Here is a 15,855-nt window from a genome sequence, read left to right on the forward strand (position 1 = left end):
ATTTTGAACTCCTTCAAAAACATGTCAAGGTGTGTGTTCTTTGAAAGTATCATCAGGCGTCTTGATCTATCTCTATAGATCTTGATGCCCAATTTGTAAGCAGCTTTATCCAGGTCTTCCTTTGAAAAACACTCTTCAAACAACCGTTTATGCTTTCCAAAAATTCTACATTATTTCGGATCAACAATATGTCATCCACATATACTTATCAGAAATGTTGTAGTGCTCCCACTCACTTTCTTGTAAATACAAGTTTCTAACAAACATTGTATAAACCTAAAAGCTTTGATCACTCTATCAAAGCATATATTCTGACTCCGAGATGCTTGCTCTAGTCCATAGAAGGATCGCTGGAGCCAGCATACCTTTTAGCATCCTTAGGATCGACAAAACCTTTTATTGTATCACATACAACTTTTTCTTACAAAAACTGGTAAGAAAACTTGTTTTGACATCCATCTGTCAGATTTCATAATCGAAAAATACAGCTAATGCTAACATGATTCCGACGGACTTAAGCATCGCTACGGGTGAGAAACTCTCATCGTAGTCAACTCCTTGAACTTGTGAAAAGACTCTTTCCCACAAGTCGAGCTTCATAGATGATAACATTACCGCCCACGTCCGTCTTCTTCTTAAGATCCATTTATCTCAATGGCTCGCTGATCATCGGGCAAGTCCACCAAAGTCCATACTCTGTTCTGATACATGGATCCTATCTCGGATTTCATGGCTTCTAACCATTTGTCGGAATACGGGCCCACCATCGCTTCTCCATAGCTCGTAGGTTCATTGTTGTCCAACAACATGATATCTGAGACAGGATTACCGTACCACTCAGGAGTAGTACATATCCTTGTCGACCTACGAGGTTCGATAGAAACTTGATCCGAAGCTTCATGATCACTATCAATAACTTCCTATTCAACAGAAGTAGGCTCCACAGAAAACATCTTTCTGTGTTGCATCACTCTCTGGTTGAAGTAAAGGTTCGACAACCTCATCAGGTTCTATCTTCCTCCCACTCAATTCTTTCGAGAGAAACCCCTTCTCGAGAAAGGACCCGTTCTTAGCGACAAACAATTTGCCCTCAGATCTAAGATAGAAGGTATACCCAACTGTCACCCTTGGGTATCCTATGAAGATGTGTTTGTCCGCTTTGGGTTCGAGCTTCTCCGGCTGAAGCCCTAAGCATCGCATCCCCAAACATTAAGAAACGACAACTTTGGTTTCTTGCCAAACCAATGTTCATAGGACGTCATCTCAACGGACTTAGATGGTGTCCTATCTAAAGTGAATTCAGCTGTCTCTAACGCATAACCTCAAAATGAAAACGGTAGATTGGTAAGAGACATCATAGATCGCACCATATCTCATAGGGTTCGATTACGACGTCCAGACACACCATTACCTTGTGGTGTTCCAGGTGGCTTCAACTGTGAAACAATTCCACAATGTCTTAAGTGATTGCCAAACTCATAACTCAGAAAATCCCCTTTTTTGATCAGATCGTAGGAACATGATCTTATTGTTATGATGATTCTTAACTTCACTCTGAAATCGCTTGAACTTTTCAAACGTTTCAGACTTGTGCTTCATTAAGTAGATATACCTATATCTACCCAAATCGCCAGTGAAGATGAGAAAATAGCGATATCCACCGCACGCTTCAATTCTCATTGGATCACACGCATCAGCATGTATGATTTCCAACAACTCACTTGCCCGTTTCATTGTACCTGAAAACGGGGTCTTAGTCATCCTGCCCGTGAGGCATGGCTTGCATGTGTCAAGTGATTCAAAATCAAGTGACTCCAAACATCCATCGACATGGAGTTTCTTCATGCATCTTACGCCAATATGACCTAAGCGGCAGTGCCACAAGAAAGTGGTACTATCATTATTAACTCTACATCTTTTGGCGTGAACATGTGTATTACCACGACCGAGATTCAATGAACCATTCACATAGGGTGCATGACCATGAAAGGTATTATTCATGTAAATAGAATAACCATTATTCCCTAATTTAAATGAATAACCGTATTGCAATGAACATGATCTAATCATATTCATGCTCAACGTAGACACTTGATAACATTTATCTAGGTTCAATACTAATCCCGAAGGCAGATGGAGCGTGCGATGGTGATCTCATCAACTTTGGAAACACTTCCAACACACATCGTCACCTCGCCCTCAGCCAGTCTCCGTTTAGTCCGTAGCTTTTGCTTCGAGTCACCAATAATAGCAACTGAACCGGTATCCAATACCCAGGTGCTACCAGGAGTACTAGTGAGGTATACATTAATAACACGTATATACTTTGTTGAAGTTTCCAGCCTTCTTATCTACCATGCATTTGGGGTAATTCCGCTACCAGTGACCGTTCCCCTTACAATAGAAGCACTTAGTCTCGGGTTTGGGTTCAACCTTGGGTTCTTTCACTGGAGCGGCAACTGGTTTGCCATCCATGAAGTTTCCCTTCTAGCCCTTGCCCTTCTTGAAACCAGTGGTCTTGTTAAACCATCAACACTTGATGCTCCTTCTTGATTTCTACCTTTTGCGGTCTTAGGCACCGCGAACAGCTCTGGGATCAACTCCATCCCTTGCATGTCATAGTTCATCACGAAGATCTAGTAGCTTAGTGATGGTGGCTAGAGAACTCTATCAATCACTATCTTATCTGGAAGTTTAACTCCCACTTGATTTAAGTGATTGTAGCACCCAGACATTCAGAGCACATGCTCACTAGCTGAGCTATTCTCCTCCATCTTGTTGGCAAAAGAACTTGTCAGAGGTCTCACACCTCTCAACACGGGCATGAGCCTGAAATCCCAATTTCAGCTCTTGGAACATCTCATATGTTCTATGGCGTTCAAAACGTCATTGGAATCCCAATTCTAAGCCGTAAAGTATGGTGCACTAAACTATCAAGTAGTCATCAGGATGTGTCTGTCAGGTGTTCACAACATCCACAGACGATGTTGTAGGGGTTTGCACATCGAGCGGTGCATCAAGGACGTAAGCCTTCTGTGTAGCAGTGAGGACACTCCTCGGACTACGGACCTAGTCCGCATCATTGCTTACAATATCTTTCAACTTGGTCTTTCTCTAGGAACGTATTGAAACAGGGAGCTACAAGAGCTATTCATCTACAACATATTTGCAAAGACAATTTAGACTATGTTCATGATAATTGAGTTCATCTAATCAAATTATTTAATGAACTACCACTCAGATAGACATCCCTCTAGTCATCTAAGTGAAACATGATCCAAATCGACTAGGCCGTGTCCGATCATCACGTGAGACGGACTAGTCATCAACGGTGAACATCTCATGTTGATCGTATCTTCTATACGACTCATGTTCGACCTTTTGGTCTTCCATGTTCCGAGGCCATGTCTGTACATGCTAGGCTCGTCAAGTCAACCTAAGTGTTTCACATGTGTCCCGAGGCCATGTCTGTACATGCTAGGCTCGTCAACACCCGTTGTATTCGAACGTTAGAATCTATCACACCCGATCATCACGTGGTGCTTCGAAACAACGAACCTTCGCAATGGTGCACAGTGGGGGGGGAACACTTTTCTTGAAATTTTAGTGAGGGATCATCTTATTTAAGCTACCGTCGTTCTAAGCAAATAAGATGTAAAACATGATAAACATCACATGCAATCAAATAGTGACATGATATGGCCAATATCATTTTGCTCCTTTTGATCTCCATCTTCGGGGCTCCATGATCATCGTTGTCACCGGCATGACACCATGATCTCCATCATCGTGTCTTCTTGAAGTTGTCTCGTCATCTATTACTTGTACTACTATGGCTAATGCTTTAGCAATAAAGTAAAGTAATTACATGATGTTTATGTTGACACGCAGGTCATAGATAAATTAAGACAACTCCTATGGCTCCTGCCGGTTGTCATACTCATCGACATGCAAGTCGTGATTCCTATTACAAGAACATGATCAATCTCATACATCACATATATCATTCATCACATCCTTTTGGCCATATCACATCACAAGGCATATGCTGCAAAAACAAGTTAGACGTCCTCTAATTGTTGTTGCAAGTTTTTACGTGGCTGCTATAGGTTTCTAGCAAGACGTTTCTTACCTACGCGAAAACCACAACGTGATATGCCAATTTTTATTTACCCTTCATAAGGACCCTTTTCATCGAATCCAATCCGACTAAAGTGGGAGAGACAGACACCCGCTAGCCACCTTATGGAACTAGTGCATGTTAGTCGGTGGAACCAGTCTCACGTAAGAGTATGTGTAAGGTCGGTCCGGGCCGCTTCATCCCACGATGCCGCCGAATCAAGATAGGACTAGTAACGGCAAGTAAATTGACAATATCGACGCCCACAACTGCTTTGTGTTCTACTCGTGCATAGGAACTACGCATAGACCTAGCTCATGATGCCACTGTTGGGGATCGTAGCAGAAATTTAAAATTTTCTACGCATCACCAAGATCAATCTATGGAGTAATCTAGCAACGAGGGGAAGAAGAGTGCATCTACATACCCTTGTAGATCGCTAAGCGGAAGCGTTGCAAGAACGCGGATGAAGGAGTCGTACTCGTAGCGATTAAGATCGCGGTTGATTCCGATCTAAGCGCCGAACCACGGCGCCTCCGCGTTCAACACACGTGCAGCCCGGTGACATCTCCTATGCCTTGATCCAGCAAGGGGAGAAGGAGAGGTTGGGGAAGACTCCATCCAGCAGTAGCACGACGGCATGGTGGTGAAGAAGGAGCGTGGCAATCCTGCAGGGCTTCGCCAAGCACCGCGGGAGAAGAGGAGGACTTGGGAGAGGGGGAGGGCTGCGCCAGAACTTGGGTGCGGCTGCCCTCCCACCCCCACATATATATAGGGGCAAGGGAGAGGGGGGCCGGCCCCCTCAGATCCAATCTGAGGAGGGGGCGGCGGCCAGGGGGGTTGCCTTGCCCCCCAAGGCAAGGGGGGCGCCCCTCCTTTAGGGTTCCCCCAAACCCTAGGCGCATGGGCCCTAGGGGGGAGGCGCCCAGCCCACTAAGGGGCTGGTCCCTCTCCACACCCAGCCCATAGGGCCCTCCGGGGCAGGTGGACCCTCCCGATGGACCCCCGGAATCCCTCCAGTGGTCCCGGTACAATACCGGTAACCCCCCGAATTATTCCGGTGACCGTATGATGACTTCCCATATATAAATCTTTACCTCCGGACCATTCTGGAACTCCTCGTGACGTCCGGGATCTCATCCGGGACTCCGAACAACATTCGGTAACCACGTATATCTATTCCCTATAACCCTAGCGTCATCGAACCTTAAGTGTGTAGACCCTACGGGCTCGGGAGTCATGCAGACATGGCCGAGACAACTCTCCGGTCAATAACCAATAGCGGGATCTGGATACCCATGTTGGCTCCCACATGCTCCACGATGATCTCATCGGATGAACCACGATGTCAAGGATTTAATCAATCCCGTATACAACTCCCTTTGTCCATCGGTATGATACTTGCCCGAGATTCGATCGTTGGTATCCCGATACCTTGTTCAATCTCGTTACCGGCAAGTCTCTTTACTCATTCCGTAACACATCATCCCATGATCAACTCTTTGGTCACATTGTGCACATTATGATGATGTCCTACCGAGTGGGCCCAGAGATACCTCTCCGTTTACATGGAGTGACAAATCCCAGTCTCGATTCGTGCCAACCCAACAGACACTTTCGGAGATACCTGTAGTGTACCTTTATAGCCACCCAGTTACGTTGTGACGTTTGGCACACCCAAAGCACTCCTACGGTATCCGGGAGTTGCACAATCTCATGGTCTAAGGAAATGATACTTGACATTAGAAAAGATTTAGCAAACGAACTACACGATCTTGTGCTAGGCTTAGGATTGGGTCTTGTCCATCACATCATTCTCCTAATGATGTGATCCCATTATCAACGACATCCAATGTCCATGGTCAGGAAACCGTAACCATCTATTGATCAACAAGCTAGTCAACTAGAGGCTTACTAGGGACATGGTGTTGTCTATTTATCCACACATGTATCTGAGTTTCCTATCAATACAATTCTAGCATGGATAATAAACGATTATCATGAACAATGAAATATGATATAATAATAACTAATTTATTATTGCCTCTAGGGCATATTTCCAACAGTACTAAGTTTCCGGTTAATACAATTCTAGCATGAATAATAAACATTTATCATGATATAAGGAAATATAAATAATAACTTTATTATTGCCTCTAGGGCATATTTCCTTCACCTAAACCTCTCAACCCACACAAATATCTCCCGTACAGTGTTTTTAGGTAATCTCGTGTATAGTTGGTTTTTTAACTAACGCTAGTCCATGCGATTAGACAATGTGAAGTTTGCGCAGTTGGGCCTCCTCTACCTGCTCGATGGAGCTGGATCGTTCGCTGTTTTTCTAGGTCGGACAACCACCCTTATTAGATGAGATTGTGGCGGCATTTTGATGTTGATTCATGGTGGCATTCACTATTCAGTTGCCGGATGGCGAAATGTGTTTGGGCTCTTGGAGATGAAGAGGTGCTTGAACATGTGATCTCAAACAGGAGTGAGGATCCGAAGCTATGGCTCTTTTGGGTTCTACTCACCATGGGGGCAGTTTGGTGGGCCAGACGACTGGCAATTCACGATGAAGAATTTCAAAGTCCCCTATCGACTATGTCCTTCATAAACAAATACCTCGAAGAACGGGAGATTGCCAATTTTTTAGCTAGCAGATTACAGGTTTCTCCTGTGAGAAGACTGAAGACTAGGAGATGGACAACTCCTGTCGAAGATGCTGCAAAGGCAAATGTAGATGGAGGAATTTCGCACCTTAGGGACAAAGGAGATGCATGACACTTATAAGGGACAAGACTGGTCATTATCTTGGTTCATCTGTTGTTGTGTTTGATGACCTTGTCGATCCAGCTATACTGGGAGGCTCATGCATGCTGCGAGGCGTTAGCTCTGGCACAAGATCTTAATATTCAGAGACTAGTAGTTACTTCAAACTGCATAGAGGTCAGTACAAACATCAAGAAAGGAGCTTCGCCTTCATATGCACAAGTTCTGAAAGACATTCATCTTAGTACTAGAAATTCATTTTTTGTGGATTTCTGCTTTGAGTTTAGGGAAAGTAATTTTGAAGCCCACTCTTTAGCAAAAGGAGTTGCATCTCTTTCAGTGTGTCTCCATCTGTGGCTAGGGGATTTACCAGTTGTTGCTTGCATTCCTCTTGTTTATGAACCATGATCGATGGGAAGCCTTGATCTGTTAACGTACTTGGGCCGGGGATGATGCCCTAGAAGTGCAGACCGTCGAATCACTATATTTTCACCATGGTGTCGATGAAAAATTTCACCTCCACAAAGAATCATACCAACAAAAAAGGCTTGACACAGCAACATAAACTCATCAGATCTGAATAATCGGATCTGCGAGGACAGAAAACTCTCTAATCTCATGGCACCGCCAAACAAACGAGAGGAAATTTATTCTTACAAAACTATAATGATCACTAGACAATGGCGAAGAATATAGAGGTCTTGAAGATCCAAGGTCCCCCCACCTCTCAGCGCCAAAATGGCAGTTGAAGGCGAGGGGACCTAAATTTCTCAGATGACGACGACTGCGGCGGCACAAGAAACCCTAACAATATTGGTTGTTTGGCGTTGTCTACCCCATAGACGCCTTACTTTGTTTTTAGGAGCATATGCCTTACTTAGGCGTCCGGTTGTAACTGCAAAAATTATTCCATTGTAGCCTAGGACGAGACTTGCCTGCTCCTCCCGCGGGCGCCCATCCATACTCCCGCGTATGTGGTTTGATTTGATTGGAACAAAATAAAGGCCCGGCCCCATCCCGTTAAAATCAGGAATGATTAGATTAGGAAGGAAAAAGCAAAAAAGAGCCGTAAAATGAAGTGGGAGCACAGATGGGAACATGAGGAGGAAGCAGGCAAGCTGGATCCTGTAGCCTAGTGGACCTTTTCTACTTTTCTAGCTCCTTAATGGGCCATAATCTGTGAAACACACAACATATGCAAAGCATGGGTCGGGATCCCCGCATAGAGCGGCTACAGTCTCCTCTATACCTGACCAAATGGGCCGGGTTTTTCGGACCGGCCCGTGAGCACGCCGGCACGGCTTGTCTCGGGCCAGGCACGGCATGCGCTAAACGGGCCGGGCCCGGCACGCGGCACGCCCTGGGCCGTGCCTGCGCCTGAAGGCTGGGCAAGCGGGCCGGCACGGCACGGCCCGATTAAGTTTTTTTTATTTTTTTCTACATCTATATATGGCTCAACATGTAAAAATAGGCTAAAAACGCTCAGTGCGTCAAATAATAGACTGAAAATATGCGGCCCACCGTACTAAACGGGCCAACGTGCCGACCCGTTTAGCACGCAGGCCGGCACGGCACGGCCCCATATAGTAATCATGCCCTGGCGGGCCGTGCCGGGCCAGGCACGATTACGATGGGCCGGGCCGTGCCGTGCCGGGCCGGCCCGTTTGGCCAGGTATGGTCTCCTCGGTCTCTCTTCCCTAAAAAAAGTCTCCTCAGTCTCTCACTGTTCATCAGCCTCATCGCCATCGGCGCGTCGCTAATGGAGGCGGCCAACCCCAATCCCACCGTGGTGCTGCACGCCTGCCTGGGCGTGGGCCACCTCATCCCCATGGTGGAGCTCGCCAAGCTCTTCCTCCTCCGCGGCGTCCCCGTCGTCATCGCCGTCCCGACCCCGCCGGCCTCCACCGCCGATTTCTTCTCGTCCACCGCCTCCGCCGTCGCCGGCCTCGAGGCCGCCAACCCTTCCATCGCCTTCCACCACCTCCCGCCCCCGGACTACCCCGACCCCGACCCCCACCCCTTCCTGCAGATGCTCGACCTGCTCCGCCTCACCGTGCCGTCCCTGCTCGCCTTCCTCCGCTCCCTCCCCTCCGTCGCCGCGCTCGTCCTCGACCTCTTCTGCATCGACTCCCTCGACGCCGCCGCCCAGACCGGCGTCCCGGCGTACATCTACTACACCTCCTCCGCTGGCGACCTCGCGGCGTTCCTCCACCTGCCCCGCCACTTCGCCACCACGGAGGGGAGCTTCAGGGACATGGGCAAGGCGCCCCTCCGCTTCCCCGGGGTCCCGCCGATCCCGGCGTCCGACATGCCGCACACCGTGATGGACCGCGCGGACCCGATCTGCACCATCAGGATCGGGCACTACGGGCGCATCCCGGAGGCCAGGGGCGTGCTGGTCAACACCTACGAGTGGCTTGAGGCGAGGGCCGTGGGGGCGCTCAGGGAGGGCGTGTGCGTCCCCGGCCGCCCGACCCCACCGGTGTACTGCATCGGGCCGCTGATCGTCTCGGACTCGGCGGCGGCGCAAGGCGAGCGGCACGCGTGCTTGTCATGGCTGGACGCGCAGCCGGAGCGGAGCGTGGTGTTCCTCTGCTTCGGCAGCATGGGCGCCGTGTCGGCGGCGGAACTGAAGGAGATAGCGCACGGGCTCGAGAACTCCGGCCACCGCTTCCTGTGGGTCGTGCGCACCCCTCCGGCTGACCCGGCCAAATTCTTCCTGCCGCGTCCGGAGCCAGACCTGGACGCGCTCCTCCCCGAGGGGTTCACGGAGAGGACACGAGACAGGGGGATGGTGCTGAAGATGTGGGCGCCGCAGGTGGAGGTGCTGCGGCACGCCGCCACCGGCGCGTTTGTGACGCACTGCGGGTGGAACTCCGTCCTGGAAGCGGCGTCGGCCGGGGTGCCGATGCTGTGCTGGCCGCAGTACGCGGAGCAGAGGCTGAACAAAGTGTTCGTGGTGGACGAGATGAAGGTCGGGGTGGTGATGGAGGGATACGATGAGGAGCTTGTGAGGGCTGAGGAGGTGGAGAGGAAGGTGAGGCTGGTCATGGAGTCAGAGGAAGGGGAGAAGCTGAGGGAGAGGCTGGCACTGGCCAAGGAGAAGGCCGCTGAAGCGCTGGCAGACGGCGGGCCGTCGCGGATGGCGCTCGCCGAGTTCTTGAAGCATTCGAAGCTCTCCACATGATCAAGCACACAAGATAGCTACAGGATTGGCCTTGGAATGTGTGATTCTAATGGTTTGAATCAATTCCCACCCTGAACTATGAACTTGCGCTTGTGGTGTTAAGATGATGTGGTGAAAGTTATAATAGCTGCCTCAGCAATATACTACTGAAATGATATGTCATAGCTCTGTGCTCCTGAATTCCACACTGAAGCTTTCCTCAGTTATGTTGTATTCAGAATTGACAGTACATGGGACTGTTGTATTTAGCACATGCTCCCTTGATGAATTGCTATGGTTATTATTTCGATTTTACTGGTGGCATGAGCCCTCCTACTCATGGCGCTGAAATGCGAAATCACAATAAGCGCCTAAACACGGAAGCACAACCTACTCATGATGTTCTTTTCTTGGAAGAACTCAGGTAAACCAACTACTTAAATGGAGTTGTTTCTATGTCAGTTTTTGTCCATTGCATTGCCCCTCTAGTCTTTTCTTGGCCTCCTGTGATCCACGCAAACCATTTTCATTGGTCTGTTGGTATAGCTTTAGTTTGTTGTGTGGAGCATATAAGCTAGACTGAAATATGTTTCTGTTTGACCTGCCCCTTTTGAAAGCTTTTAGAGACTACTCTGGTGCTGAGCACATCTCTGTTGCTGAAATGGATCTCATGGCATGACTAGGAGGGCTCACGGCACCAGCAAGCATTTACATAAGCATCTCTGTTGCTGAAATGGATCTGCAAGCTTTTTAATGAGCCTAATGTTCTTTGTGGCAACGGTTTTTTCAGAAGAAATACTTGCCTGGTGGTTCTTCCATTTTTATGTCTGTTAAGAAAGGATCACAGCTTTGAAATGGTCTGGAAAAGATCAAACACTGGTTTCAGTGGGGGAAAGTTTTTGTGGTTGGTAATGGGAGACAGGTCAGGTTCTGGCTAGATGTTTAGCTTGGCCATACTACTTTGAAAATCAAATTCCCTGAACTGTTCCTTGTGGCCCCTGATCCTGATATCTCGGCAGATAAGGGCTAAGGCTTATGATGTAGAGACCCACTGCCGGGATATTCATTTCAAACGAGCTTTCAGGTGTTCAGAATCGGAAATGCGGGAGGAATTTATGTCTTTGCTTCAGCCCATATACCTGAAGAATTGGGCTGACAAAAGTGTAGTGGAGTTTAACTAACAATAGTATTTATACTTCTAGTCCATGTATCCATTGCTGGCTTTCCAGGGAGTGTGGACTCCTTATCGGAAAAAAATATGGAAAATCAAGGTGTCTCTTAAGATTAGGTTCTTTGCTTGGCAAGCCGTTCTTGATCGGGGCTCCTCCTTTTCTAAAAAATCAGCCGTTCTTGATAGTGGTGCGGACTAGAGAGCAAATCTCTTTTTGAGAGAGAGAGAATAGAGAGCAAATCTTGATTCCTCAAGGGCCAACTGAACTGATGGCCTTTGACCATCTGCTGTTTCAGTGTCTCATTGCTGCTTTCTTATGGGCTGTGTGGTTCGGGAGACGCTGGGATGACGGTGGAGTCCTCTGTCCATGCACCATTTCCTTGGTTGTCTGAATTATGGCTCGAATGGGAGTGTGAAGTTTATTTGGTATGGTGTTATGGCTGTTTGGCTTTATGGAGAACTCGAAACAACCTTATCCTGATCTTCTTGCAGCATTGGCGGGTTCTCTGGACAAGGAAGCAGGAGATCTTAGATCTTGTTCTTCAACAATGTTGATGCTGCCTGAGGAAACTGCGCTGATCTCTTCGCCAGATGAAGATCCTGGATGTTTTTTTGTTCTGCCCTTAACCGTACTGTCTTTTTACTTTTGCTGGTGGTGTTTGGTCTAGGGAGCTACTTTGTTTCTTTTGCATTTTATCCTGATGTTATAGGCCTGGTTGTCTAAAAAAGATTGTGCATCGTATGTGCAGCTCTACTAACACAGGCATTGCTCTCATGCATTTTGTGCTGTTCTTACCCTGATTTTGGTTTAGTTGTCTTAAGATAATTACACTTATTCTGTAATGTGAGTCTGTCATTGCCGAAGGAGAAGGCCGCGGAAGCGCAGGCAAACAGTGGATCGTCGTAGATGGTGTTCTCTGAGTTCTTGAGGTGACTAAAGCTCCCAGAGTGACCAAGCACAGAAGACAGCAACAAGATTGGTCTTTGAATTGTGTGATTTTGAAGGTTAGCACCGATTCCCTCCCTTGATCAGAAGTATGAACTATCTGTTGTGAATTTACAGGCTTGCAGCAGGTGGTGATAGTAGTTTTGCTATGCAGATTAGCTGCTTCAGCAATTATATTCTCAAAATGATATATGCCCATAGCTAGTTGTGCTTCCAAATTCCAAACTGAAGCTATGAAAACTGCAAGCTCTATCACAATATGTTAGGTAATAGTCAGTGCATCTGTTCAGAATTGACAGTCACAATGAACAGTTTAGATCCCCCAAAAAAATCACAATGAACTGCTGTATTTGGCGCATGCCTCTCTGATAATTTGGTGCCGACATTATTCAATTTGATTGATACAATAATTTGAGTGAGCAATGAGCCCTCCCTGCTGCACTGGACACACTAATGCAGTAATACAAACTCTATTTTTCTCCTATGCTGCTGAGAAAATCTGCAGGTTGTTACTACCAACCTTGCAGAGTACATCTGTCATCCAGCCAGCTTGATCAATTGTTGCATCCTCCATTCTCCAAATCTCCCAAGAACTCGGCGAATGCCACGTCAGAAGACCCGCCGTCGCCGATGGCGTCCGACGCCATCTTCCTCGCCGTCGCAAGCGTCTCCCTGAGCTCCGTCCCTTCCTCAGTCTCCATCACCAGCCTCAGCTTGGCCTCTATCTCCCCCGCCTTCACCATTCTCTTCTGGTATCCCTCCAACGGCACGGCGATCTTCATCTCCTCCACCATGAACACCTTGTTCAGCGCCTGCTCGGCGTACATCGGGTAGCATATCATCGGCACCCCGGCCATGATCGCCTCCAGCGCCGAGTTCCACCCGCAGTGCGTCACGAAGGCGCCGGTGGCGGCGTGCCGCAGCACCTCCGCCTGCGGCGCCCACATCTTCAGCACCATCCCTCTGTCCCGTGTCCTCTCCGTGAACCCCTCGGGGAGGAGCGCGTCCAGGTCTGGCTCCGGGCGCGGCTGGAAGACGTCGGCCGGGTCCGCAGGTGGGCTCCGTACGACCCACAGGAAGCGATGGCCGGAGCTCTCCAGCCCATGGGCTATCTCCCTCAGCTGCGCCGCGGACACGGCGCCGATGCTGCCGAAGCAGAGGAACACGACGCTCCGCTCCGGCTGCGCGTCCAGCCACGCGAGGCACTCGTGCCGCGTCTCGCCGTCCCCGCTCTTCTTGCCGTCGTTGACCAACGGCCCGACGCAGAACACCCTCGGCGTCGGCCGGCCGGGCACGCAGACGCCGTCGGCGAGCGCCTTCAGGGCCGTGGGCTCCAGCCAGTCGAAGGTGTTGACCAGGACGCCCCTCCCCTCCGCGATGCGCTTGAACTGGTACATCCGGGCTTTGGTCATGTCGCTCTCCTTGTCCTGCACCGACAGCGGCATGTCCGCCGCGCGGACCGGGCGCATGCCGGGGCTGCGCACGAGCGCCTCGCCCATGTCCTTGAACGACGGCAGGCCGGGGTAGAGGTACGGCATGTGGAGGAAGACGGCGAGGTCGCTGGCGGCGGAGGCGAAGAAGAAGTAGGCGGGGAGGGCGAGGTCGGCGGCGACGTCGAGCGCGTCGACGCAGAACATGTCGAGGAGGATGGCGTGGGCGGGGGCCGGCAGCGCGCGCAGGAAGGCCCGGAGCGCGGGGTTGGCGAGGCGGAGGGTGTCGTGGGCGTGCTTGATGGGGTGCGCGGCGGGGTCCGGGCTGGGCGGGGCCGGGAGGAGCCGGAAGGCGATGGAGGGGTTGGCCTCGGCGAGGCGCGCCACCGCGACGGCCGAGGTGGGGTCGCCGTCGGGCGGGTCGACGACGGCGACGACGGCGCTGTGGCCGCGGCGGAGCAGGTGCTTGGCCAGCTCCACCATGGGGTTCAGGTGGCCCACGCCCAGCGACGGGTAGAGCACGAACGTCTTCTTCTTCTCCGTCGCCGCCGGCGGCGGCGCAGCCATGGCCGAGATCGTGGGGAGAGTGTGTGCGAAGTGAAGGACGGGATCGGGGGGAATAAAAAGTCGGTTTTTGGCAAGGGTGAGTGGAATAAAAGTAGGCCACGACTGACGAAGGCTTGTACCGGCGGGTCATCACGTCCGTCAGTCCGTCTAGGTGAGCCATCAGCGGTGACGATAGCCTGGCACAGCACCCAAGTGGGAAATACGTGACGGCTCGTGGTTTGCACGCTGGCGCTCCTGGAATGGATTTTTTGTCGAAAGAGACCCTCTGCCCACTGGAATTGACAAAAGAGACCCCCTGCGGATGAAATAGACAAAAAAGACCCCCTCACAAGTGGCGGCAGGCGCGGCAGGCGACACGTGTCACCTGCCGCCACGCCATGAGGCGGCGGGCCCGGCCGCCACAACAGGAGGCGGCAGCCCGGTGTATAACGGTGTGTGCACAGTGCACAGTCCGGCGACGTAACGGGCCGCGCCAGGTGGGCCCGGCCGCCACCGGGTGAGGCGGCCGCCCCTGCCGCTGTCGCTACCCTGCCGACAAGGCCTGCTGCGCGCGGGCCCAGCAGGTGGGCCACGCCGCCACCAGCCGAGGCGGCCTGTCCTGTGCTGCTGCACGCGCGACAGTGCGCAGACGGCGCTGATTCCGAGGCGCGACAGTGACGGCTGTGACTCCGACGCGCGCGGGAATATGGACGCTTTTGGTTCTTTCGCCCGGGAATCAATCCTGCCTTTGCTTCTTTTACCTCAGCGGATGCGATGGCACTGGGAATCCGAGGCTACGGGAAGCTGTTGTGCCGACACTACAGGGATCGTAAATATCCCCGCTTAATTTTCTCGCCATCATTTATCGTCTGAGCTTATAAAAGGAGACACCGAGGCTCTCGTCCAGCCATCCTCGAAATCGGCAGCGCGCAAAGTGTATAACATATTTTTTCAGTCGGTATGAGTTTGCCTTGCTCGGATCAAAGCATTAGGCCGAGGAAAATGAAGAATGCAAGTTTGCCTCCGGGGGTGGCAGTCCTGCGGTGTTGGTGTGGCGATCTTTGCAAGGTGAAGGAGGTTACGGATTTTTCAGATTGGTTGGGCATGAAGTTTTTCATGTGCGCCAATTATGAGGAAGATCCACCCATAGCTATTCAGAGTACGACAAGCCTCCGGTATGCTATAACCATCACAAATAGATATTGTTGATATTTTGATAGATTCTTTAATAACATTCTGGTTTCTTGTTGTAGTCTCCTTCGCCTCTGTGCATGTACTATCATTGGATTGACACGGAGATGCCCGCTTGGGCAGTGACTGAGATTCGTGAAAGAAGTCGCCGTGCGTGGAATAGTTTCTATGCGGAAGAGCGACGCGAGAAGGCGGAAGCTGAGAAGAAAGCAGAGCAAGAGAGAGAGTTAAAAGAATACTATGCAGAGCAACACCAGTTTTTTCAGGATTTAGGAAAGAAAAACAGGGAAGAGGCTCGTCACATGGAGGAGCAGGAACGACAGCGAAAGGAAGCTCGTGAGGCGGAGAGGCAGAGAAAGAAAGAAATGGCTCGTCAGGCCAAGGCAGCAGAAGAAGCTGGCGATGGAAAAGGAAAATATCCACGTTGGACTCAGTAGATTCCTGTGGTAGTATTTTAAATTTCGCAATCATTTGTATCTTTATTTCTGCAGTTTAATGTAGCTTCATTTCAGTAGT

The 15,855-nt window shown here is 50.2% G+C and overlaps 1 protein-coding gene and 2 pseudogenes across 1 annotated transcript; 2 read left to right on the forward strand and 1 right to left on the reverse strand.

Annotated features, from left to right (window-relative positions):
* Positions 1–8,583: 8,583 nt before the first annotated feature.
* LOC125525632 (anthocyanidin 5,3-O-glucosyltransferase) lies at positions 8,584–10,370 on the forward strand. Its single transcript, XM_048690640.2, has one exon. It carries the CDS (start codon positions 8,649–8,651, stop codon positions 10,074–10,076), a length of 1,428 nt encoding a protein of 475 aa, XP_048546597.2. The 5' UTR covers positions 8,584–8,648; the 3' UTR covers positions 10,077–10,370.
* A 2,114-nt stretch (positions 10,371–12,484) lies between these two features.
* On the reverse strand, positions 12,485–14,251 carry LOC125525671 (anthocyanidin 5,3-O-glucosyltransferase pseudogene; annotated as a pseudogene).
* Positions 14,252–14,397: 146 nt separating this feature from the next.
* Positions 14,398–15,776, forward strand: LOC147992236 (uncharacterized; annotated as a pseudogene).
* Positions 15,777–15,855: the final 79 nt, after the last annotated feature.

The sequence above is a fragment of the Triticum urartu genome, chromosome 1A (genome assembly GCF_056163025.1).
Source record: "Triticum urartu cultivar PI428250 chromosome 1A, HENAU_Tu73, whole genome shotgun sequence".
Lineage (NCBI taxonomy): Eukaryota > Viridiplantae > Streptophyta > Magnoliopsida > Poales > Poaceae > Triticum > Triticum urartu.